The following is a 25538-nucleotide window of genomic DNA, read 5'->3' on the forward strand; positions in this document are numbered from 1 at the left end:
AGGGGGGTAGAAGGGGAGTAGGTGGAGGAGCGACGGGTGGGTGGCTGGGTGAGCGGGTAAGAGGATTGTTGGGGGACAAATGGGGGTGGCAGTCAGACACGCAAGGAGAGATCGAGTGGGAGAGCAAAGGAGAGAGAGCAAAGGAGGAGAAGGGAGGCAGAGAGAGAGAGAGGCAAAGCTTCGCTTATCCCCTGGCATTCCCAGTGAGTAAGAGGATGAGTGGAACAAAAAAAAAAGATAAAGAAATGGGTCCATATGGTCACCTTCACCGAGATCCTTGGCTATAACAATAATGACTGTAGTAGCTATAGTATATCCCTCATGGAGTCTTAGACAACAGGATTATGCCCATTTGCAGACTAGACCGGTATCCTCTTTGAGGCATGTCCTGTAGGCTAGAGAGCAAGGCTGTCAATGAATTGCAAAGCCCTGGAACATCTGCGAATGCTGGACCTAGAATGCAACATCAGAGGATTGGGCAGAGGATGGATGTGTGTTTGGATGCACTTCAGTAGTAGGTACACTAGCACTCCAGATGGGACTGACATTAAAGGGAGGGAGTGGGAGAGAGAGGGAGTGGGAGAGAGAGAGTGGGAGAGAGAGAGTGGGAGAGAGAGAGTGGGAGAGAAAGTGGGAGGGAGAAGCGTGCGCACACACACACACACACACACAGTGTAGAGAGAAAGAGTCAGAGTACCAAGCGTAATATAGCAGCGGTATTGCAAGGGAAACTGCACCTATGACCTCAGCCCATAGTCCTAACATCTGGCGCTTCATATTCTAGCGGTTGTTTTCCTGCTGTCACCACCTGAGTGCTAACACTGACTAAAAGCAGCGTCCGACAGTATGCCGGACCATTAACCTATGCCCAGTCGGCCGGTCGGCAGTCAGGACTGATGTTCCTGACTAAAAACAGTCTCAGTGTGGCCATCACCACAAATCATACAGTCTGGTTTTAATGGTGCGTTTTCCAATACGGAGTGTTTAAAGTGGCTGACCAGCTGCCGGGGGAAAGAGAAGGGAAACCCAGTGGAAAGAGTGAAGTCACTGACCATGCAGAACGAGGCTGCTCACGGAGGAAAAAACACAAGATGGAGTCTCTCTCTCACACTGGGACCCGACGCCATTCTTAATCGTCTCCTAACTCACGGTCAGAGAAGGAAAACTCTCTGTGATTGTTCAGAAACAATAGCTAATAAAGCGGCTGTGATTTCCTACGTTCTAAATCGGCTATCTGGATAGGCTTGATCATACACTTCTAATGTGTGTTATCGATGGTTTTTGCACCTCCCTTCTTGTGTGTTATAAGTAGGGCACCTACAGCCTGTAGTGTTGGTCTGAGCGCAGGAGAGAGAAAGGGCCAGGCTGGGAGATTATTAACGACAGTCATTATCTAACCCTCACTAACATTTGGGAGGATGGTGTTGGTGTCTCTTCAGAAGACGCCGCTATCGATTCATCCTCCTCTCATAACGCATGCAGCACATTAAAATGTATTTCGGTCTGTGTAGATATACGATACAAGACGCAAAGATGGGGTAAGTCCAAGTGATCTGGAGAGTACTTTCAATCCTAAGGCGTCCCTTTCATGGTCCTTATGATGAGCTGTGGGGTCATACAGAAATGACGACTGAACTACTGCACGTCATGGAAATGGAAACTCCTCAACCACAGTTTCAGTCCTCCAGACCGCCAAGCTAATAATAGAACTGGCATTTACTAAATGTGGCTTTGTGGAAACCTGCCCGCCACAAAACGACTCCAACCATGCGTGACATATGTTGTTCACCCGTTATTAAAACGTGACTCCCCGGGGGGACGGGGGACAGGACACGTACTTGGTTTGGCGTTGATGACCACCTTCTCCCCAGAGTGGGGGGCGGAGAAGCGGGTGCCGCTGTTGTCCCCCATGTCCTCGCTGGAGCCAAACTCCACCACGTCCACGAAGCTCAGAGGGACGCTCCACTTCAGGAGGAACTTCTGCCCCAAGGGGGCGCTGCCGCTGCCACTCCTGCCATCCTGACTGCCATCCTGACTGCACCTGGGAGGGGGGAGGGGGGGGGCACCAAGACACACAGTGTCAAAAAAGGTGACGTTCCATGATGATCATTGGTGATCCTTGTGAAAACAACACAACAGTATTTCAAACCGCTCTAACATCCTCTGTCTGAGTCCAGTGGCCGGTGCGGTGCAGCGTAATTACAGGAGAACCGTTCCTCCAAAGGGGAGTCAATCATTGAGAATCATTCCCCACCATTGGTGCGCTGTCTGGTGGGTGGAAACCTTGGCCCCACAGTGAGTGTCTGGTTCTGGTGGGTTTCCAGTGGGTTCTTACCGGACGTTGGGCGTGGCGCACATGAGCACGTCGTTGAGCAGGAAGAGGCGTCGCTCCTTGGTCTTGATGACCTCTCCGCGGTCGTTATAGACCGTCTCCACCATGTCGTCCGAGCGGATCAGGTAGCGGCTGCCGTTGGTGAGGAGCTGAGGAGGGCAGGAGGGTCAAAGGTCAACCACTGACCTCTTCATGGAAGTCTCTTTCATAAGGTAAATGACAAGATGCTGCATGCATATTGAATTAAACATTTAGCCTAGTGTATATGAATGAAAGAAATACATCTGATCTACACTGGAAGCTGTTGGGAAGAGAGTCCCTCCTGAGGTTGATATGAATATGTACATACAATTGAGGGTGTAGAAAAGCATATACAAAGACTATAAACCTACAGCTCTCTTCACAGTTAAGGACGCATGCAGTAGGAAGTTCGCTTCACTGAGTCATATACTTCTACATACGTCATGGGGTTGTCACTTGATCTTGTGGGTCTAGGCTAATAGACTAATAACTAGACAGAATACTGTACTTGTCAACAAGCCCCAAAACACCCTTCACATATGCCATGGTTTGTGGATGGATAATCAGTTAGAAAGGCAAGGCATAGTCCAGGCCTCTATTTCACTCCCACACACAGACAGAAGCAGCATCACACCATCTGTTCAAATACTCAACTCAAACATGTCATAGTAAAAGCTATAGAGGGATACACTCGTCTGGAGAATATCAGAGAGGGTGTGTGTCTGTCTGTATGTATGTGTGTGTAAATATATATATATATACAGTTAGGTCCCGGAAATATTGGACTGACACAATTTTCATAATTGTGGCTCTGTATGCCACCACAATGGATTTGAAATGAAACAATCGAGATGCAATTGAAGTGCAGGCTTTCAGCTTTAATTCAAGGGGTTGAACAAAAATATTGTATGAAACGTTTAGGAATTGCAACCATTTTTAGACAGTCCCCTATTTTCAGGAGCTCAAATGTAATTGGACTAATTAACATAATAAATATAATTTTCATTTTTAATACTTTGTCGAGAATCCTTTGCAGGCAATGACTGCTTGAAGTCTGGAATCCATGGTCATCACCAAATGCTGGGTTTGCTCCTTTGTGATGCTTTGTCAGGCCTTTACTGCAGCTGTCTTCAGTTGTTGTTTGTTTGTGGGTCTTTTTGTCTTCAGGAAGTGAAATACATGCTCGATCAGGTGATTGATTCGGCCATTGCAGAATATTTCACTTCTTTGCCTTAAAAAACTGGGTTGCTTACGCAGTATCTTTTGGGTCATTGTCCATCTGTATTGTGAAGCGTCATCCAATCAACTTTGCTGAATTTGTCTGAATCTGGGCAGACAGTATATCCCTAAACACTTCAGAATTCATCTGTCTGCTTCTGTCACATCATTAATAAACACTAGTGACCCTGTGCCATTGGAAGCCATCACACTGCCTCCACCGTTTTTTATAGATGATGTGGTATGCATCGGATCATGAGCTGTTCCAAGCCTTCTCCATACTTTTTTCTTCCCATCATTCTGGTCCAGATTGATCTTAGTTTCATCGGTCCAAAGAATGCTGTTCCAGAACAGGGCTGGCTTTTTTAGATGTTTTTTGGCAAAGTCTAATCTGGCCTTTCTATTCTTGAGGCTTATGAATGGCTTGCACCTTGTGGTGAACCCTCTCTATTTGTTTGTGTGAAGTCTTCCCATTATGGTTCACTTGGATAATGATATGCCTACCTCCTGGAGACTGTTCTTCACTTGGCTGGATGTTGTGAAGGGGTTTTGGACGGCCAGACCTTTTTGTGGTGCTGAGCTCACCAGTGTGTTCTTTTTTTCTCAGAATGTACCAAACTGTTAATTTGGACACTCCTAATATTCCCGCTATCTCTATGATGGATTTTTTGGTTGTTTTTGCAGCTTGAGGATGGCCTGTTTCACTTGCATTGTGAGTTCCGTTGACTGCATCTTGTGCGTTCACAGCAACAGCTTCCAAGTGCAAATGCCACACTTGGAATCAACTCAGATCTTTTACCTGCTTAATTGATTCAAGGAATAATTAAGGAATAGCCCACACTGGCCCATGAAACAGCTTTTGAGTCAATTGTAAAAATTACTTGTTCCCTTGAAAAAGAGGGAGTTACATATTAAAAAGCTGTAATCCCTAAACCCTTCCTTCAATTTGGATGTGAATACCCTTACCCTAAAGCTGAGAGTCTGCACATCACACAAGATGTTTTGGTATACAGCTAAAATAACAAAAATTCTGTCTGTGTCCAAATATATATGGACCTAACTGTATACCCTTCGTGTGGGTGTGTGCGTGTGTGTGTGTGTGTGTGTGTGTGTATGTGTCCGTATATGCTTGTATGAGTGCGTGGTCAACACACAGTGAGGCCAGACCTTGTTGAGGTAGCGCTCGTTCATGGCCTTGGCGATGTGTCTGATTTCGCAGCGCTGGTCGGCCTCCCTCTTCTTCTCGTTGAGCTTCTCGGCGAGGGTCTCCAGCTCCGTCAGGGCCATCTGCAGGGGCAGCCGGTCCCCGTGGCCCACCGGAGTGTTCTTTAACATGTCCTGGAGGTCACAGGTCAAACACAGGTCACCCTCAGAGCATCACAGAGCAGAGTGACAGTAGAGTCTGCGTACAGCATCTTTACTGCGGGCATTGGTTTAAAATCATCTCTCAATGCATCTTTAGGTGAGTTTCTATGAGGTGGTCAATAATGCGAGGGGCGCTTAGGTGGCGTAGCGGGTTAAGCGCTGACCATGTAACCGCAGGGTCCCCGGTTCGATTCCGGCCGGGGACATATCCTGCATGTCATCCCTCCTCTCTCTCTCACCCATCCTTCCTGTCTAAATCTTCACTGTAACTGTCAATAAAAATGAAAAGAAAATATGAGTGGGACTGCCCCACTCAGAAGAAATTACTTTAAAAAAGAATAATAATGCGACTGTTTAATAATATAATGTAACTGTTTCCAAAGGGTACATTGACTGAGCAACATATTTTTCTAGCTCTCAGTACTTTGGTTTATGAGTGTTGGGCTCCCTCTGCTGGTGAATCTGTGTAATGATTTGTCTGCTGATTTGAGTTTGAATGGTGCAGTAAAGACCATGGTCTGGGTCCATACCTGCAGGAGTAGAATGAACTGAGGGAATCTCTGGATGGGCTTCATCATGAGGCCGTAGAGTGTGACCCGGTCACTGCTGGTGTCCTGACGATGCTGTGGGGAAATTATATTTAGAACCTTGGTCACCAAACCTGGCCTCTGAAGGCCAATGCACACGGCGTGCGATTCTATCGCACGACAACATTCGATTCTCAATTCTTTGAATTATTTCAATTGGTGTGAATGGAGAATCGAATGTTGTCGTGCGATAATATCGCATCGCACGCCGTGTGCATTGTCTCATTCAAAACAATGGAATCGAATTCGGCGGTGCGACAAAATCGGGGCCGTGTGCATTGGCCTTGAGAGCCACAGAGTGTGTATTCCAACCCTGCATACCCACAACACCTGCTTCATCTAATAAATTATTGGTTGAATTTGGTGTTTTAGAGGGGCGGAAGGGAATATAGTAGAGGAAATAAAGCCTTCAAAAGATAACCCGAGGTATAACAAAGCACAACCATGTTTTTTCCTTTCATTTTTATGTCTATTTTATGTGTAAACCATATTTTTTTGATGATTGTTGTCATTATGTTATTAATTACAGGCATACTGTATACATAGATATCCTTTATATTTGTAATTGTCTATTATTCAATATATATATTTAAGGGTATGTATTTTCAAAATAGTATTGGTGAGTTTCTTACTCCATTGTATGCATCACTGTGGACATAAAGTCAAATTTTAACGTGTTTCAAATTATTCCCAGAGATACATGTGACAAAGCAGATGGTGTAGATGGTGTAGGCTTTTGTAGAATCCAACATTTTCACTATTTTCGGGAGGATCCAAATATCATCCAAATAAACTACTTTTGCAGTAAAATATTTTTATACAACCATCCATTTTGTAAAAATAGACATATTATATCAGGTGGAGGTATCTCAAAAACTAAGGCCCTTTGAACTTAGGCTTTAGTTCTACTAATAACCTTACAGCCCGTAGCTCTCCAGGCCCAGGCTTGGTTAACACTTACAGACATTCCCGCCCTCTGTGACCACTATAGCTCTGTGTTCTAACAGTGTGATACATGTATGGTTCTCTGTGTTCTAACAGTGTGATGCATGTATGGTTCTCTGTGTTCTAACAGTGTGATACATGTATGGTTCTCTGTGTTCTAACAGTGTGATACATGTATGGTTCTCTGTGTTCTAACAGTGTGATACATGTATGGTTCTCTGTGTTCTAACAGTGTGATACATGTATGGTTCTCTGTGTTCTAACAGTGTGATACATGTATGGTTCTCTGTGTTCTAACAGTGTGATACATGTATGGTTCTCTGTGTTCTAACAGTGTGATACATGTATGGTTCTCTGTGTTCTAACAGTGTGATACATGTATGGTTCTCTGTGTTCTAACAGTGTGATACATGTATGGTTCTCTGTGTTCTAACAGTGTGATACATGTATGGTTCTCTGTGTTCTAACAGTGTGATACATGGATGGTTATCTGTGTTCTAACAGTGTGATACATGTATGGTTCTCTGTGTTCTAACAGTGTTCACTACCCACTTGGTCTGCTTCACGGTGTTGTGTTCACTTCGGTCTTTCTCCAGTTGGTCCAGCTCTCCGTCAGTTATCTCGGTATGTCGCCGTTTATGTGTAACTTTACCCGGAGAGCACTCTAACCACTCCTCCATAGTTAGGCCACCCAGGAGGTCAAAATTCACCTGAAATGTTTCCATTTCCATATCTTTTACCTAGCTTCAGAAACGTTTGTTAGTTTGTAACGGATTGTAGTATGGTATGTGTTTGATATTTTGTAACGGATTTGGAACGCTGACAAGTGCTGTTGTCACAGCGCGCGGCTGTAGTGGACGCAGGCAGGGCACTCCGAAAACGTCTCGACACATTTTCAAACAGGCTTTATTTTGATAAACAGACCACATATTGGGAATCTACATGGTTACTTTGCGTAGGATTATTACTTTTATTTTTTTTAAGTTGATAAAATGTCCTTGAGATTGAATTAAAAGTCTGTTATATTTGGAATGTTGACCGTGAAACAGGCGTATTCATTTCGAACTGTGATGAGGCTCTACTAATCGTAGCTGTGGTATACGCTCAATATACCACGGCTATGAACCAATCAGATTGCTTGATTTCACCCATCCGTTTTATAAGTATGGTTATCTGTGTTCTAACAGTGTGATACATGTATGGTTCTCTGTGTTCTAACAGTGTGATGCATGTATGGTTCTCTGTGTTCTAACAGTGTGATGCATGGATGGTTCTCTGTGTTCCAACAGTGTGATACATGTATGGTTCCCTCTCTGTGTTCTAACAGTGTGATGCATGTATGGTTCCCTCTCTGTGTTCTAACAGTGTGATGCATGGATGGTTCTCTGTGTTCCAACAGTGTGATGCATGTATTGTTCTCTGTGTTCTAACAGTGTGATACATGTATGGTTGAATGAATGAATGGTCTTTATTGTCATTAATACAGTACAGGTACCATACCTGTATGAACCATACCATGTATGGTTCTCTGTGGTGTTCTGACCCACCTTGAGGAACTCCAGGAAGCTGGGCTTGGCGGCGCACGTCTTCCTCACCACCGCCATGGCCGTGCTGAAGTTGTTGACGTACTCACAGTAGGCGTCCAGCACCATGGACTTGGAGAACTGTCGACCCACAGGACAGAGCAAACCCTCAACAACCCTGTATGACTACAATACCTGACTACAATACCATACAATATACTGGTCATACAACACAACACAACACAATTACAGTGGATCTTGGACCTAGACCAGGGGAATGGTAGCCTGGTCATCTCAATTCAACAGTCAACCCAGTCACACCCTGTTCTCTCTGCTTCCATCTTGGCAGACGGTACCGAAGCCTCCAGTCCCGGACCAACAGGTTTTGGAATAGCTTCTCCCCTCAGGCTTCTACAAGCCCCGCCCCCTCCCACCCACTTTTATTCAACGGAATGAGAAAAAAAACAAGACTTGAACAGTTTTGCCAAATGTCATTTTCATGACACACACACACACATAAAAAAACAAGGTCGAGATGAGCATGAGAAGCCCAGTTTGACGGTCCAGCACGCACAGATCTGGGTGGACGAAGCTAAGGGGGAATGGGACTTCCTCGAGCCGGGCCAGGAAGAAGCTGTGGGACAGTGTTTCTGGAGCGGGATGTGAGAGGGGGACGGAGAGGGCAGAAGGCAGGCAGCACATGGCTCCCACATGCCCCGTCCTCTCTGTTGTGGTGCCAGGCCTCAGGCCCCGGAGCCTCCGGACCATAACAAACAGCAGGAAGAGATGGAGGGAGATGCTGGGGGGGGGGGGAGGGAGATAGTAGGCTTTTGTTTTCCTTTTGTTAGAGGATCCTTGAGGGGGTTGCTAAGCAGCGGAGACGCCAAGGGTGGAGCACACATCCTCCCAGGGCTCAGTGCAGCTTTACGTGCGAGTGTGTGTGTGTGTGTGTGTGTGTGTGAATGTGAGTGCGAGTGTGTATGTGTGTGAATGTGCCTGTGTGTGTGAGTGTGTGTGTGTGTGTTTCATCTGACAGAAATTCCTATAGAATGAGTCAGTTTGGAAGAAGCCTGACTCATGGAAAACTGTTGTTATACATCATCCTAGCAGCACTACAGCTGTAATTCAAATGCAGTGTTTGTGTCCATGGTAACAAACTGCACACAGCTCGGTGGTGAACCTATCCTACCAACTCACCGAGGCCACAAAGACGTCACCGATCATCTCCAGACCATCCCACTCGGCCACCCGGCTCGCCAGTGCAATCTGGAATAGGGCGTGGCACTGCAGGATCTCCCGGATACGGTAGAACGTCATCTTCAACTTCCGGTCGCTTAGCAACCTTGGCTCAATCTCCAACAGTGGCTTTTCGTATTGCTGATAGAAGAGAGAGAGAGAGAGAGAGAGAGAGAGAGAGAGAGAGAGAGAGAGAGAGAGAGAGAGAGAGAGAGAGAGAGAGAGAGAGAGAGAGAGAGAGAGAGAGAGAGAGAGAGAGAGAGAGAGAGAGAGAGAGAGAGAGAGAGAGAGAGAGAGAGAGAGAGAGAGAGAGAGAGAGAGAGACAGAGAGAGACAGAGAGAGAGAGAGAGAGAGAGAATAAGCATGTGGACAGCTTTTCCATATGAACATCATACACAATACCTTAGTATACATCATAAACTATAACCAACGTACCTCTAAAATCCTCTTCAGTGCATCAAGATAGTTCTTCTCACTCTCCAGTATGGATCCTAGTATACACCTCCTCACCACCTGCAGGTACACACACACACACACACACACACACACACACACACACACACACACACACATGCATCAGTCATCACTAGGCAGCAGTATCTCTCCACGTAGTCCTGTGGGTTTCAAACTACATGCCTTCATTACATCAATGCTCCTTTGTAATGGGATAAATCCACTATGAGCACTGGCCCATGGGCAGAGATGGGTTTCAAATGTCATTTTGTATTCACACCCTTTCATATACACCCAATAGCCCATCAATCACATCAGATGTGTATGGAGTAATGAGAGTGGAATATACACAGGCTTTTTTCTGCTGCCCGCCTAAGGCTTTTTTCTCCCCACCTTCTAGGAGAAATTCAGCTCCACTTCTACCACTTAAGCCTTATTTTGAGCCAGGAAAAACCCTGATACACTTCCTACCAATGGTTGGTGCGCACATCTTAAAACAGTCCCCAGGGAAACGGTGTGTCGTGGGTGGACGGTACCTGTTGCTGTGAAAGCCCCTCTGGGATGGGACTGAGCACCGGCTCCACGTTGAAACACTCCACCTCGATGAACAGGTCTGCCTCCTCGTCCTCAAAACAGGTCGACTTCCTCTCTGGCTCACAGGAGAGAGGCTACGTTAACATGTACTCTACATCAATCAGCCTCTTGTAAGAAAGGGCATCGACCACAACCAGACCAATTAAATTAGATCCCCGAGATTTTATTTAGGGAAGGAAAAAAAAGACTTTAATTCAATTGATCACAGATTCTATGCTCGCTTTATTGGATTAACGTGTGTAAAGGGAATCGTTAAGCTGGATAACACACGCACGCAAAACACACGCGCACACGCACGCACACACACAGACAGGACCACTGTTGGCAACATCAACAACACTGTCCTCCTCTTACCGTGACAGAAGGACTTGGTCTTGATGTACGAGCGTCCCTTCTTCACCGCCGCTCGAGTCTTCTCCAGGCCATCTTTGGTCCCCTCTCTCGCCGCCTTCACCAACTTTTGCATCTTCAGGTACAGTCACAAGTTAATGGCACTTAGTTCACACTGAACACGACATGGAAGGCTTTCACAGGGAGGAAATGAGAACCGTGTTAGGATGAGAGGATGAGGGAAGATGGAAGACCATGTATATAGATACAAGACTTTGGAGGCGAGCAGGCTGGACCAGGGCCAGACAGCAACTGGGACAGCAGCTGAACTGAGTCGGTCTCGCGGGTTTCTCAGTAACGCAGTGTTATGAATTGAATTATGCATGGATTATGTAGTCGGACGGTGTAGGAACTGTATTCTCTGTGTGTGACTGGCCTGAGGAGTGAGCGAGGAGGGAATGTTTGCAAGTTACACCTACTCTCAAACTAGGTTAGGCTCGCAAAAGACTGCTGCCACTGTCTGCTGACGAAGGGGAACTTATCCATTTTGAGATTTGGCCGAAATGTTGCTTTTAAATTGGTCTGTACGGCAATGAGTAGACTGGGATTACTTGACCTCTACAAGGTTGACCTATAGATCTATAGTCCTGACTTCTGGTCTACACGCCACTCAGCTGCACTGGTGTCTCAGTCCTGGATAGCGTACAATTAGCATGTCACTTGTTGTTATGACGAGGTGTTTAAATAGCCAGTCCCCATTACAGTTAGTGGGCCTCCAGGTCAGTGCAGTGGATAGACAGCAGTTGACACAGTGGACACAAACCCGCCACCAGTAGAGCAGGAGGAAGGTACTGAGCCAGTGAGAGACACCGAGAGGGGGTTAAGGTCAAGGGTAAGGGGGTGGGGGGACTAGTTTGTCTAGCGGAGGGAGACGGGGTGTTGACACCGCCGCGATGAGGTTTTGTTTACCTTCTGTTCGTGTTTCTGTTTTATTTGCTGCAGCTCTACCGTTCCCACTGTATTTGCCATAAGATCTTTCATCTTTTTCTCATAGTGTTCTTTCAAGCGAGTCAGATCTTGAGAGAGCTAAACAAAAGCAGAGCAAGTGTTACCAGACTGCCGTTTCTTTTACAAGCTCAGCCAGAGAAGCTCATGCTCTCCTAACTCCCTCCCTCCCTACCTGTCTGTCTGTCTGCCTGGCTGCCTGCCTGCCTGCCTGCCACCCACCCTCCTGCATCCCTCCCTGCCTGCCTGCCTCCGCACCCACCCTCCCTCCCTCCCTCCTGACCCATGCACCCTCCCTCCTCACCCACACACCCTCCCTCCATCTTTCCCTCCTCCCTCTCCCTATCCCCACCCCCCCTTAATTTTTCTATCTACCTTTTTTGCTATCTACCTCCTCACATGTTTTAACAAGGCACATCTCTCAAGGCAGAAGCAAGGTCAGTCACTGTGTGCAGCCAATACTGTAACAATAGTCCTTAGCTGCACGCACAAGCAGGGCATTCACGTCCAACTAAATATACAAATGAGCGGTATGTTCTGGAGGGCTTACAGCCATAGTCATAACACATGCAGCCGGAAGGCAGTAATTAGACCTCCGCATTAAGTCCTCAGCGTATAGGAAATATGAAGATTTCATTTGCGGATCTCGTGTTTAAAAAGGAAACACATGGCATGTGGCTACTTCAATATTGAGTGAAAGAAATATGATCTTGTACTGGCACTTGACACATACATAGCACGTCCACATTTGTTCAAGATATCAAGACAGCAAAACTTAACAGTGAGATGAAGTGAGTGACTCCATGGTTTCTAAGGCAAAGAAGGACTATACATTTGACCCATGCAGGGGAGGGGCTTGTGGAAGTAGAAATCGGAGGACAGGGCTCATTTGTAATATATGGAATGGAATAAGGAATGGTATCAAACACTCCTCCAAATGTTCCATTCCATGCATTACAATGAGCCCATCCTTCCATTTTGACCTCTAGAAGACTCCCCTGGACCCATGTCCGACTGCTTCAAACCTCCCACTCCCTCCCCATCAGTGCTGTTAACAGAGAGAGAGAGAGAGGGGGGGGGGGGTTGGGGGGGGTCTTGTTAGGGTTACACACATGGGTCTTCTTCTGGGGGGGCTTCCCTCTCATGAAGGCGTCAGGGAGGCCGTTCTCCCCGCGGCCCTCTCCATCGCTGTGCTCGTCGTAGCTCTCAAACTCGCTGGAGCTCCAGCCGTTGTCCAGGGAGCTGCTGCCCCCCTCCTCCCCCAGCTCCACATCGTCATAGATCATCTCATCTGGCTCTGAGCCCCAACAGGACCACAGGACAGAACAGGACAGGACAAGACAAGACAGTCAGGGTGGTATTGCATTAGAATCGAGGTGGCACAGGTTGAAGTGCATTAGAACTAGTAGGATATGCAACGTGTTCATGTCAACAGAGCATGCAGGGTCATATTCCTCATATCACTGTGCTCTTCCATGAAGCAATCTTCCAAGCAATACGTAATGCCCATGTGACAGACACTTTAAGCATAGCATAGCTTCTTTACACATAATATGTACTGTATGCCACCAACAGACTGCTACAAGCATATATCTTCTAATTTACAGCCTACATAATGATTGTTCTATTGCTCTTTTTGCCATTGTATTTTAAATTATTTTTCATTTTTGCTTATATTGTTGTTTTTTATGTCCTATGCACCAACCTCACCAAGTTAATTTCCTGTATGTGCAAATACACATGGCAATAAAAAAAAATCTGATTCTGATTCAGATTCAGATATAATTGCATAGTTCCAGATCATCCTGTTTGGTTACTTGTGGCACATATTTTGATCGACAATTCCAGTTTATTAGTTCAGAAAAATGGAAAACAACTAAAATAACAGTACAGACAGAAGGGACCAAAAGAACATCAGAAGGAGACAAAGGAGACACTTGGCACTAACCTGTATTGGAATCAGAGTTCTCTCTCGGCACGTCATCATAAATAACTTCGTCTGGACCTAAAACGACAACAGTTTCAACATTCAAAATGGCCAACCAATAACATTCTGGTGACGTGCGGTTTGTTCACACCAGAGACAGGATGTGTTCTCAGGGAAGCCAATAAGGAAAAACCGCGCAAGGCCACGGTTCCCCAAAACAAGGAGGAAGGAAGTTGTCTGGGAATTCACTTGAGTAAAAAAAGAAAGAAAGAAAGAAAGAAAGAAAGTGTTCCGTAAGCACATCTTGTGCACAGGACTTGTGTTTACAGAGACACACATAGAGAACAGATAAGAAAAGAAAACAATGATGTTCTGCAGAGTGATTTTTGGGAGTATTACGGATCAAGAATGTTGGGGGGATAAATGCTTACTTTCCATCCAGGCTGTGTTTGCAGGGTCCGAGACCCATTTAGATAGAGCATCCTCTTCTCTTACAGAGGGGGATTCTTCACTGAACACACTTCAGCACAGAAGGAAAATAAATAAATGTCAGAGTTTTCTGAGGTTCCAAGGTATTCAAACATTCAACATCCTTCCAACCCATCCGACCCACAGAGACACGCCATCAAAACGTAAATGTAGGAAGTTTGAACGATCCTTTACATCAATGCAGAACGAAAAATGCAATGTTGATGAGTGAAGGAATGGGTGTCCTTGTTAGTCAGTTACAGAGACGACCACTCACCTGTCAACAGAGGTGCTGCCCGTCACGTCCACAGTGACTGAGGAGAGAGAGAGGGAGCACAAATTAAGATTCATTCAGAAGGAAGCATGACAGAAATTGCTGCTTGTAATACAGCTAATAAACCACCAGGGGGCAGCCATTACTGAATCTGCACCGGTTGCATTCAAGTTCAATATGAAGTACAGAATTTGCCTTTTGAAACACTTTAACACAAGCATCTGAACACTGAAATCATGAGTGACCTTGGACATAATGGCTTAATTACACAGTAATTACCCCTCTAGACAAGCCAAGCCACACATTTGGAATTTGCCACTGTAACTTTTCAGAGAAAACAGGAAAATCCTCACAGCCAACACAGAGCCGAGCACAGGGCTAAATTTAGACCCTGTTTCCTTGTGGCAGGGCTTCAGGAAAAAAGGAATGCAAAGAAGAAAGAAGAGGAAAAAGGAAAGGAGGCTGGGAGAGGGGAGAGGAGAGTACCATGTCATGGTCTCTCGTCCCAGTGTCAGTGGGGGAGAGATTGGAAGAGAACATCCGTCATAGAAATGGAATGAGTAGAATAGCCATTATTCCCACCACATTTTCCAGTGTATTTCTAGAATACTCTGGGAGTGAAAACATATCCACGACATTGCACACTCGTATTTGCAAATGGATGAATGGAAAACCCAGAATTGAGGCTGTTCTACTCATTCTGTTTCTACGCTCTCCGCCGCGTAGAAGGTGGTGTGTCTGCTGTCTTTACCGTCCTCGTCCATGGAGAAGTGGCGGATGATGACGGGCGTGGTGTAGGCTGGCGTGAAGAGGGGCACACCGGAGGGGGTGGCGTACCCACAGGTCACGGGCACAGAGTAGCCTGAGGGGGTGCCGGGGCTGCTGGGGACATCCTGCCCCTCGCCCTCCCCGTCCCCGGGCTTCTCCACCGGGGAGGAAGAGGAAGGGGTGGGCGGCTGCTGCTGCAGCTGCTGTAGTTGGAGGGGAGAGATGTCAATCACAGCGTAGGGGTTGACCTTCCCCTGGGAGGTGGTCCGGGGGCCGGCCGGGGGAGGGGGCAGGTCCTCACCACCACTGGACGCGTCCTGGTCTGTGGTGGAGGAACACACAGCCACAGTTACAATACATAAAGTACGTACTACACTACACTACATAAAGTAAGTACTGACATACTTTAATCATAATGATATAAAACTACTTGATGTCTATTACGTTTGTGTCTGTAGTTCATGTGGTTGCATAAAAACCTCTCAATTATCCAAGACAATCGCAAATGCCAACTCCCATTTAAGGGCTTCAAAGACCATGCAGAGCATCCCCTAAGGCAGCGAACCATTACCCAAACCAGAGCGTTCGACCGCAGTTATTGGTTCTACTCTCTGATTTACAATGGGCTGTGAAAATGTCAAACTGCCTCACCTTCAAATCTCAGCTAGTGGGCCGCAAGTGTGTTTACTGTCTCACAGCAGGGTGTGTGTGTGTGTGTGTGTGTGTGTCTCAAGACCTTATTGTCAGAGATAAAATCACCACACACACACACACACACACACACACACACACACCCAGATAAGCAGCAGGGGGCTCCACCAGAGGGAGAGCTGAAGGAGATGGTATCTGGGAGTCCAAAGCAGCTCCGTCGTGTCAAGCTGTCTGTGATGGATGCCAGGCCCCCTCTGGCACCAGGCAGCCGGAGACACTGGGCCTCAGGAGAGATGGATGGCCATAGCCTGCCACTTCTCCCCTGCTGCCTCTCCCCTGCCTGCCTCTCCCCTGGCTGTCTCTCTCCTGCCTGCCTCTCCCCTGCCACCTCTCCCCTGCCTGCCTCTCCCCTGCCACCTCTCCCCTGCCTGCCTCTCCCCTGGCTGTCTCTCCACTGTCACCTCTCCCCTGCCTGCCTCTCCCCTTCCACCTCTCCCCTGCCTGTCTCTCCCCTGCCTGCCTCTCCCCTGCCTGCCTCTCCCCTGCCTGCCTCTCCCCTGGCTGCCTCTCCCCTGGCTGCCTCTCCCATGCCTGTCTCTCCCCTGCCTGCCTCTCCCCTGCCACCTCTCCCCTGCCTGCCTCTCCCCTGCCTGCCTCTCCCCTGCCACCTCTCCCCTGCCTGCCTCTCCCCTGACTGCCTCTCTCCTGCCTGTCTCTCCCCTGCCTGCCTCTCCCCTGCCTGCCTCTCCCCTGGCTGCCTCTCCCCTGGCTGCCTCTCCGCTGGCTGCCTCTCCCCTGCCACCTCTCCCCTGCCACCTCTCCCCTGCCACCTCTCCACTGCCTGCCTCTCCCCTTCCACCTCTCCCCTGCCTGCCTCTCCCCTGCCTGCCTCTCCCCAGGCTGTCTCTCCACTGTCACCTCTCCCCTGCCTGCCTCTCCCCTGCCTGCCTCTCCCCTGCCTGCCTCTCCCCTGCCACCTCTCCCCTGGCTGCCTCTCCCCTGCCTGCCTCTCCCCTTCCACCTCTCCCCTGGCTGCCTCTCCCCTGCCACCTCTCCCCTGCCTGCCTCTCCCCTGCCCCCTCTCCCCTGGCTGTCTCTCCCCTGCCTGCCTCTACCCCGCCACCTCTCCCCTGCCTGCCTCTCCCCTGGCTGCCTCTCCCCTGGCTGCCTCTCCCCTGGCTGCCTCTCCGCTGGCTGCCTCTCCCCTGCCACCTCTCCCCTGCCACCTCTCCCCTGCCACCTCTCCACTGCCTGCCTCTCCCCTGCCACCTCTCCCCTGGCTGTCTCTCCCCTGCCTGCCTCTCCCCCGCTACCTCTCCCCTGCCTGCCTCTCCCCTGCCACCTCTCCCCTGCCACCTCTCCCCTGCCACCTCTCCACTGCCTGCCTCTCCCCTGCCTACCTCTCCCCCGCTACCTCTACCCTGCTACCTCTTCCCTGGCTGTCTCTCCCCTGCCGACTCTCCCCTGGGTGCCTCAACCCTGCTTGCCTCTCCCCCACCGTCTCTCCCTGCCTAGCATGAGGTCAAGTGGGCTACATTCAGGTCAGGGAGCTTTAACAGTGATATACTGTAGAGCAGGGGTGGCCAATGTGGCTCTTTGCCTGTCTGTGTGCGGCTCTTTAATCCATTCATTAAAAGTGCGTGGCTCACTCTCTATGTCTCGATAGACATTGTTTTGGTAAGGCAATCTATGGCACTCGCCATACCTGGATTCCCAAAAAAATAATCCCCAGAAAATGTAATCTGAATCACGTTGTGTCATTTTGGTGATTTTATCCACTCCACACAACGGTAACTCAAAATCCTCCCGGCTCCATCTCACCCTACCAGCCAGGCGCTGTAGTGGAGCGCTGGGTTGCCAGACGGGATTTGACAATTTCCAGCCCAACCAGTCTAAAAGCTGCCAAATTCACCCGACCAGTGTGACCAAAAGTAGCCCAATCTGGCAACACTGGTGGAGCGGGACATCGGTTCCTCAATAAACAAGCCACAAGTAACGTTAATGTTAAAATATTGTCCATGACCATGATTCTCGTTCATTCAGGTGGGTTAAACAAACGGTATAAACGCCATAATACTGTTGGTTCAAATGTAATATATTAATGAACAAGTTCATGTCATGTTCTGTCAAACATGTTCTAATGTTATTTTAGTGAACAAACGGACCTAACGTCACCCGCGATTGTGAAGCTAACTCTAACAAGCTAGTTAGCGAACATTAAAGATTACAACAGCTAGTTTATGTCAACAATGTCTCTATTCTCAATAATTTCAGTAATAATTGTACCAAATTGGGGCCAGTAAAACTAACTTGTGTGTAAGTTATATGTGTGTGCAAGCATGTTTTGATATTGTCAATCGTCTCACTTTTAGTAGGTGAGCTGTAACAAAAATATGCCAGGGAAAAAAAGGAAAATGGACATAGCTAAAGACCTTTTGTGGTCAAAGGGCAGCAGAGACAAGTACAGGGACACAGGTGAGGTCTCACAATACTAGTGTTTTAACAGTGCAGTTAATTTAGAGTTGAGAATAGCTAAATCTGTAATGTTTTGTTTCTACGGAGATTGTTTCAGACTGAACCAGTCTGCCTGCTAGGAAAGATGTAGATTACCACCTACATACTGTAGTTGTCTCCTTTATTCATTACCTTAATGTCATATAAGTCAATTGTATAGAAACAACTCACCAAAATGTACTATTGCACAACTGATTTGGCAAAAAAAAAATCCACTCTGTACCTTGCCATACCGTGGCCTTTGCTGAAATGACAACACTGGTCTCATAGCCTATTGGAAATGTATTGCGTGTGTGTGTGAGTGAGAGTGAGAGCTTTTGTGAGCCCGCATGTATGATGTGGCTCTTTCTGGTACCCCAACAATTTTTTCTGGCTCTTAGTCTCCGACTGGTTGGCCACCTCTGCTGTAGAGTGACTCAGAGAATAAACACTAGAGGATAGGGACTGTACTTTTTCTGCCACTGACCTGTGTCGAGGGCTGTCCCCGCGGGTGCGGGGTCTGGCGGAGGAGGAGGGGGGGGTACGTCACTCGCCGTGACAACCACAGCTTTAACGACTGACGCCAGGTCTGCTGCTGTTGTTGCCACAGCTGCTGTGTTTGCTGAGTCAGGGGCGACTGGGCCGGTCGGCGCCGCTGACTCTGTAGCTGTGTGATCCGGCGACGCTGAAGCTAATGTAGTGCCCGGGGTCGAGGGCTGAGCCTCTGGGGGTGGGGGCGCTGTGTCTTGGTGGGGGGCCGGGGGTGGGTGTGCTGTGTCTTGGTGGGGAGCTGGGGGTGGGGGCGCTGCGTCTTGGTGAGGGGCCGGTGGTGGGGGTGCTCCCTCTGGGTTGGGGGTTGCCACACCGTTGACCAGGGCCTGGGCTCCGTAGTCGGGGGCAGGGGGGGCCGGGGGCGGGCGGTCCCCCTCCGGGACCTCGTCACCACTGTCTTCGAACTCAAACGCCTCCCCCTCGTCTTCATCGGCGAAGGGTACGTCACCTGCTAACACTGAAAACAGAGAGGAGAGAGAACCAGTGAGTGGTGGTGTGAGTTGCATGCTGTGACAGTACATAAAGGTGTGTGGAAATTGCTGTAACCTAAGGACTTAACACCTCTGAAGTATGAATATGCTTAAAGTGTAGCACAAAAGTAGAAACATATGACAAATACATTTCAAAACACAGGTTACGAATGCCTGACCCTGGCTGTCTTTTTATAGAAGCACTGTGGGTGGTGTGTTTACAGTAGTAGTGGCTCCTCCACCACGTTAAACAGAGACTCCACCATACTCAGGTTTATCATTTGCAAATGGGTGGGTCTTCTTTTTTAATACAACACTAGCTCAAAATAAGTATTTGCATTGGACAAAAACACAATAATTTTAAGATATAAAATTCAATGAAACATTAACAAAAAAAACAAAAAAAACTGGTTCCTCAAAAACCAAAGATTAGACATTAACAAATGCAACTGTGAATAAAATAACTTCTTATAAGTAAAAAATAACTTAACTCTGTTCAAAGACATTATGACAATGACTAACACGACACAGGAAACCAATAACAAATGCCCAATTGCAGCATGGAAACTGGAAAGACAAGCAGGAAACAGGATTGTTCCCTCCCCCCCAAAAAATCACCTGTTCAAACATATGGAAGGAATGTTCAGTTCTCCATTCAAGCTGTTCCAAACCCCAGACTCGTTCCACTGTGGACTTATAGGATTTCCTACAGTATCCCTCTATGGTGTCCCTACCTCCTGGAGCTGGAGTCACGGATGTTGGGGGGTCACCATATGAGAACACGACACGCCGTCTCCCTGAGCTGGGCTTTCATACAGTATGGGGGAATCTGGCACACCTCTGCTCTTAAGCATACCACAGATTCCTCACGCGGATCAGTCCCAGTACAAACACACACTGTTGTCGTGTCTGGGGGAGTCAGGCTTCCCCACAAGACTGTATTAACTTACAGAAGTGACTCATATCCTGACTGATTTTGCAAAGGACATGGAAAATTGCCCCTTTTCTCTCCAAGTTCAAGGCTAATTTCCTGAAGGGACCAAAAAAATAAAAGGTTTCAGTGCTCCCTGAATTCCATGAGGAGATTTCCGTTAAAGCTTTCCTCGGTATACACCTGTTTTTCTTTTGGCTTCCGTTCATATTAGTTCTGTTTCCTGTCCTGGGTGACTAGTTCCTGTTTGACCATGTGTAAACGGCTAACGTTTGTAGCCGTTACATAAAACGATACAGGCCGAGTCTACATGAGCTTAGCATCAGGCTAACTCTACATGAGGCTAACGTTACCGCTAACCCTAACAATCACCTTTACTGCCATGACAACACAAGGCTAACCCCTGAGGCCTACTCAACCCATTAAAACTGACTGCCATTTCTGACTGACACTCATTTTCCTGGAGCAACTCCCACTTCGCCAACAGAAGCTTTGAAGCATCATAGAAATGTGACCTCTCCTCAACTAGAATCTAAATCACCATTCAAACTCCCCGAGGGGTGGACAGCTGCTCGTGTTCTACCCTATAGTCTGTGACACTATGGGCTGCCCTCTGTGACCTCTGACCTCTTATCACCCCAGACTGAAGGCGAGGAGAGGAGAAAGTCTGGAAAGACGCTATCTCCTTTTTCCATCTGTGGTAATGAATAGTGTGGTATTGGAGATAAGGCCATAACGGCCCCGGTCTCTGGGATTGGTCAGACTTTAGAGCCAAGGAATGCATATTCGTACGACCGTAACCTCTCTCTATCTCTCTCTCTCTCTCTATTCATTTCAACTCTACAGCACTTGCTGTGCCAAATAAAGCAGTGCTTGATCTAATTTATGACTTGGCCAGACGATTCGTTCAATCGGCCATTCAATAATCCGCTACTCACTATCAAGTGTGGACAGAGCTATTGGTGGCTGGCTCTGTAAGAGCGTGTGTGCAGCTCACTTTCTCTCAGTCTGCTTGATACTCTGTTCATATTAGCACACACACACACACACACACACACACACACACACACACACACACACAGCTAGGCCTATACCCAGTGTGCCCATTGTCAATTCATAACCACAATATGGATTCTGTTCTCATGCCCCTGCTTTTCCACTCTGCTCTAACGACTCACTGGGTTACGATGCGTTCCAGCATCGCCGTGGCAACAAAGCAAGTGGCAGGCCAGCTGGGGACAGGGCATTTCTCTGGCCAACGTCTTTCCCCGGGATGTGTGTGTGTGTGTGTGTGTGTGTGTGTGTGTGTGTGTGTGTAATATCTGATGCTGCAGTATTCAGCCAGGGTCTCAATACTGAGGCACATTGTCTTTTATTCACAGCAGCACAGCACATTTCTTCTCCTCCTCCTCCTCCTCCTCCTCCTCCCTCACTCCTTCGCTCCCCGGCCCACATGCTCCGGAGCAGCGGAGGAGAGGAATGTGTTGTTGACACACTCTGTCCATCCTCAAGTGCCTTGCGGGAGCTGAGCTGGCCGGCCGGACCATCAACAGACAACCTCCCAACATGTTAGTTATTCACCTACAACAAAGACGACAACGACACTAACTAACTAGTCAAATACGGTGTCTACATAGACAGACATTAGACTTGGCAGTAGAGAAGGACGATTAGAGAGTCTGATGCTGAATCATTTCAGGAGGAGAGCCAAAACAGACCTTCCAGGCATGTCAGTTCACCTACTGCAGACTGTCTACTGAAAAAAACAGTCCACTCACAGACTGCACGAGGAAGTGTAACAAAGACCAGTAGAGACAGGGGATTAAATCCTCATTTGAGAAAGATGTGTGCATAAAATGTTAACATCAATGCATGATGCATTAAGTTCTAAATCCACCGTGGAACATGACCATATGTGGCACTTCACATTCATCTTAGCATGGAGAAATAATCAACAACACTGCTGACAAGTTTGAGCAGCATATGTTCTCATTTGCTATGGGGGGAGATTATAATGTGAGAGAGAGAGAGAGAGAGAGAGAGAGGAGGAAGAGGAGGAGTTGTTGACTTTACTTTCAGGAGGAGGGGGGGGGAACTCTTCCACGTCCATACTGGGGTGCTCTTCCTCTGGGCACACGTTCGCTCAGCAGCTGGGTGGGAATCGTCTAGACCCACGCATATCCCTGGAAGACAAAAAAATTAGGAATGTCAGAGTTGGCCTATTCCATACACTTAGCACATTAGGGTTAGTCTTAGCATGGAGGAAAGTGCCTATACATCATCACAGAGGCATGACCCACTGCCATACATGAGGCCCAGCCCGGCCCCCCCCCCTGAGCCTAGAGCCCAACAACACAGTCGTTATTCCAATGTTCCTCAGTCTTAGTCAAGCCAGGCCAGCAGGGGAGTTTAGGAGCATTGTGGTCTTTGAGGTCTTCTGTTTTGTGTGTGTCAGGCATTTGAACCACATCTAACGCAGACAAATTAGAATACAAAAGACTACTAGCCCCAGAGGGCTGTTCAACCAAGCCCATGTGTTGCAGTGTAAACAAAAACAAACAGTCAGTCCTTTCTGAGATGGTGTGTGTGTGTGTGTGTGTGTGTGTGTTCGGGTCTAGTGTGTCTAAGTAGTGCAGGACTCCCCCAGAGGAACACACACACACACACACACTGGCAGGGTTGCTGACCCTGTGTATGTCAACATGGTGTAGCTGACAGCTTCACACCATGACACCGGAGAAAGCACACCCTCTGAGATAATCATTACCACGGGCGAAACACAGGGGTGTGACTTCTACTGCTTAATAGCACTCCATTTAGGATTCAAGTCAGGTTCAAATCCTGGTCTCTAACACCTAACTGCTCACTGGTCAATGGTCAACAGTCCATTGATTTAAAGTGAGTCAATAATCTACGTTTAGCACCCTCTGATCACTCAGGTGTAGCACTTTCCAAATAACAATGGAAATGGGTTTTACTGTGAGGTTCAACTCTACTGAACTCATCTGATAACAGCAGTCCCCAGCTGGGTCAGTCAGCTTTAAATCGACAAAAACGGGCTTGTTACCTTTATATAAAATAAAAGTAAATAATAAAAGTAAATAATAATTTTTAAAAATGTTGATTATGATTGTTTTTATATGCAGCACTGTAGGCTACCTTTTAAAATATATTTTTTTACGTTTATTTTATTTTTCTTAAGTCTAATTTTGTTCACTCAATGTTACCATACTGTGGTACTTCCTTTGTTGAAGTGGAGGGCTTGTAGCTGCTACAGGGCTGACCCGAACCATACTGTGCTGGCTCTGATACTGTCTTTTCACATGGTCCTTACCAGCACAGTTACAGCAGCTATGGTGGATGTGTAACCGGGCCAGTACAGCTCAGCTCAGCAGTGTGAATTAGAGTTAAGTGTCATTTCATGATTGACAGTCAGACAGGCCTACTGTATTATGGAATAATGAGAAGGCATGTGGGGGTGAGGGGTCAGGGCGAGGGCTGGGTCTACAACAGGCTCACTTTCTTGTCCTGGAAATGTCAAATGCAAATCGAATGCAAGCTAAGGCAGGAAACTCGCATACCTGCAGAGACACGAGACATTTTTTCCCTGCTGCTGTTGAGAGATGGAATAAGACTACAGGAGGACAGCCTGAAACAAAAGCTTCGAGTTTAGGCTGAAAAAGTGAGTCCAATCCTGTCAGCTGTGAGCTGACTCCGTGGGGGACTACTGGAGCTTGTCAGCCTCCTCTAGGCCAGGCTGGGGGGAATGTAGTAGTGATGTCATTCCATAGAATAAGAGAACCCTTGTTGTGGAGAGTCATTCTGTTCCATACTGTTCACACACATTCTCCTCACTGATTCAATTCACACCATAATAGAGGATCGTACTCACAATAGAGTACAGTACAGTACAATCATCGTGGAATAAGACTCACCCCACAAAGCAATGCTGCTAACAAGAGCCAAAAGATAACCCATTTAGGAGGCTCAAAGCTTGTTTTGTCTACAAATAATGTGAAATCCTCTGTGTCTTTGTTCCCATGGCAGCACACAGAGCACCAGGCCAGAGCAGTGGATCTGAACAAGCAGAAGCAGGGTTTGCTTAGTATGTCTGAAAAACAACGCTACACTAGTGCTCACAGAGCCAGGTAGAGTATCTATGCCCTAGAGACGTACATATTTACCAACTGACCGGTAAAGGAGAGGAATGTATAAAGTAGTATTAGTGAGACATCGTGCCACTCCTACAGTGACAGAAGACCTTTTCTAACTCGTCTATTCATCAAAGTGATATCTCCTACCTGAACTGTCTGCAGGTAAAAAAAGACAAATAATGATATTCCAATCTCACAAAACAGTGCGTGCATGCATACGGTATGCGACGTCCCTGAGGCAGTGATAAATCAACACTGTCACACGTCTTTAACATGTCAGAGTAAGAAGAACACCAAGGACAAACATCCTAAAGGAAGGAAAACACCCTTCATACATCTGATATGACTCATCCTCACTAGTCACTGATGGCCTCAGGGGTACAGGAGAGGAGCTGACAGAGGAAGGAAGGAAGGAAGGATGGAAGGAAGGAAGGAAGGAAGGGAGGGAGGGAAGGAAGGCACAGCAATCAGGTATCCTCTCATTCTCTCATTCTCTGTTAAAGAGAAAAGAGGGAAACATTTTTGAAAAAGAAAAGACAACTCTTTCTCCCATGAATACTAATACTGAACCTAACTGTAAAACATTTACAATGGCTATTCCTCAGCCCTATTCTGTGCAAGCCTATCTGATAATGGGATACTTCAATGCAACGCATCCCAGGGTCAGATTTGATTTGATTTTGCATCAAGATTTAAAGCTGCGAAGATGTAAAGCTACGAAGTTGAAGACAGAGCACTCTAAAGTGTAAGGTTAAGTAAGGCTTTGTGACGGTTAACAGTGCTGAGTGGAGACATCCTTAGTTTCTCATAACTAGGCTATTTTACAGCTTTTAAAGAAGTCTGGAGAATCCCCCCATTAACCTCTTTCCCACTCCTGTAATTTGGCCTACACTTCTTAGCTCTTTTACTTGCAGGGCGGAAACAAGACACGCCACCTATGGAAAATGACACCTTGAAACAGACTGTGGCTTTCCCAAGTCTTCACTGGGACACCTGGCTCACCATAGAGGGGCAAGTCCTCTCATCCTAGACAATTGTCTGTCTGTCTGTCTGTCTGTCTGTCAGCAATACAACACAACCATAGGCCTTGTTCCTCAAAAGCAGATAGACCTGCCGTGGCAGCTGAGGTAACAGACCTAAGCCTCGACACAGAGAAGACTGATGTCGCCCCTTACCACTGATTTCAGGGAATCTGATCTGAGACCTGTTGTTAAGGGGCAGTTTCAACCTTGAGCTGAAG

General features: G+C 47.3%; 1 protein-coding gene across 1 annotated transcript in view; it reads right to left on the reverse strand.

Annotated features, from left to right (window-relative positions):
• arhgef10 (Rho guanine nucleotide exchange factor (GEF) 10) overlaps window positions 1-22254 on the reverse strand; it is a gene marked incomplete at its 5' end in the record, with an annotated part of 52493 nt that extends 30239 nt beyond the window's left edge. The window contains 17 exons of the mRNA XM_080523247.1: window positions 1839-2041; window positions 2336-2481; window positions 4739-4909; window positions 5467-5559; window positions 8016-8132; window positions 9189-9368; window positions 9664-9741; window positions 10218-10330; window positions 10630-10741; window positions 11575-11691; window positions 12723-12907; window positions 13559-13615; window positions 13969-14057; window positions 14283-14319; window positions 15031-15369; window positions 18679-19200; window positions 22218-22254. Coding sequence (XP_080379373.1) covers window positions 1839-2041; window positions 2336-2481; window positions 4739-4909; window positions 5467-5559; window positions 8016-8132; window positions 9189-9368; window positions 9664-9741; window positions 10218-10330; window positions 10630-10741; window positions 11575-11691; window positions 12723-12907; window positions 13559-13615; window positions 13969-14057; window positions 14283-14319; window positions 15031-15369; window positions 18679-19200; window positions 22218-22254 — 2596 coding nt within the window. The remainder of the gene's footprint in view (window positions 1-1838; window positions 2042-2335; window positions 2482-4738; window positions 4910-5466; window positions 5560-8015; window positions 8133-9188; window positions 9369-9663; window positions 9742-10217; window positions 10331-10629; window positions 10742-11574; window positions 11692-12722; window positions 12908-13558; window positions 13616-13968; window positions 14058-14282; window positions 14320-15030; window positions 15370-18678; window positions 19201-22217) is intronic.
• Window positions 22255-25538: the final 3284 nt, after the last annotated feature.

The sequence above is a fragment of the Nansenia antarctica genome, assembly GCF_963989245.1.
Source record: "Nansenia antarctica genome assembly, chromosome: 1".
Lineage (NCBI taxonomy): Eukaryota > Metazoa > Chordata > Actinopteri > Argentiniformes > Microstomatidae > Nansenia > Nansenia antarctica.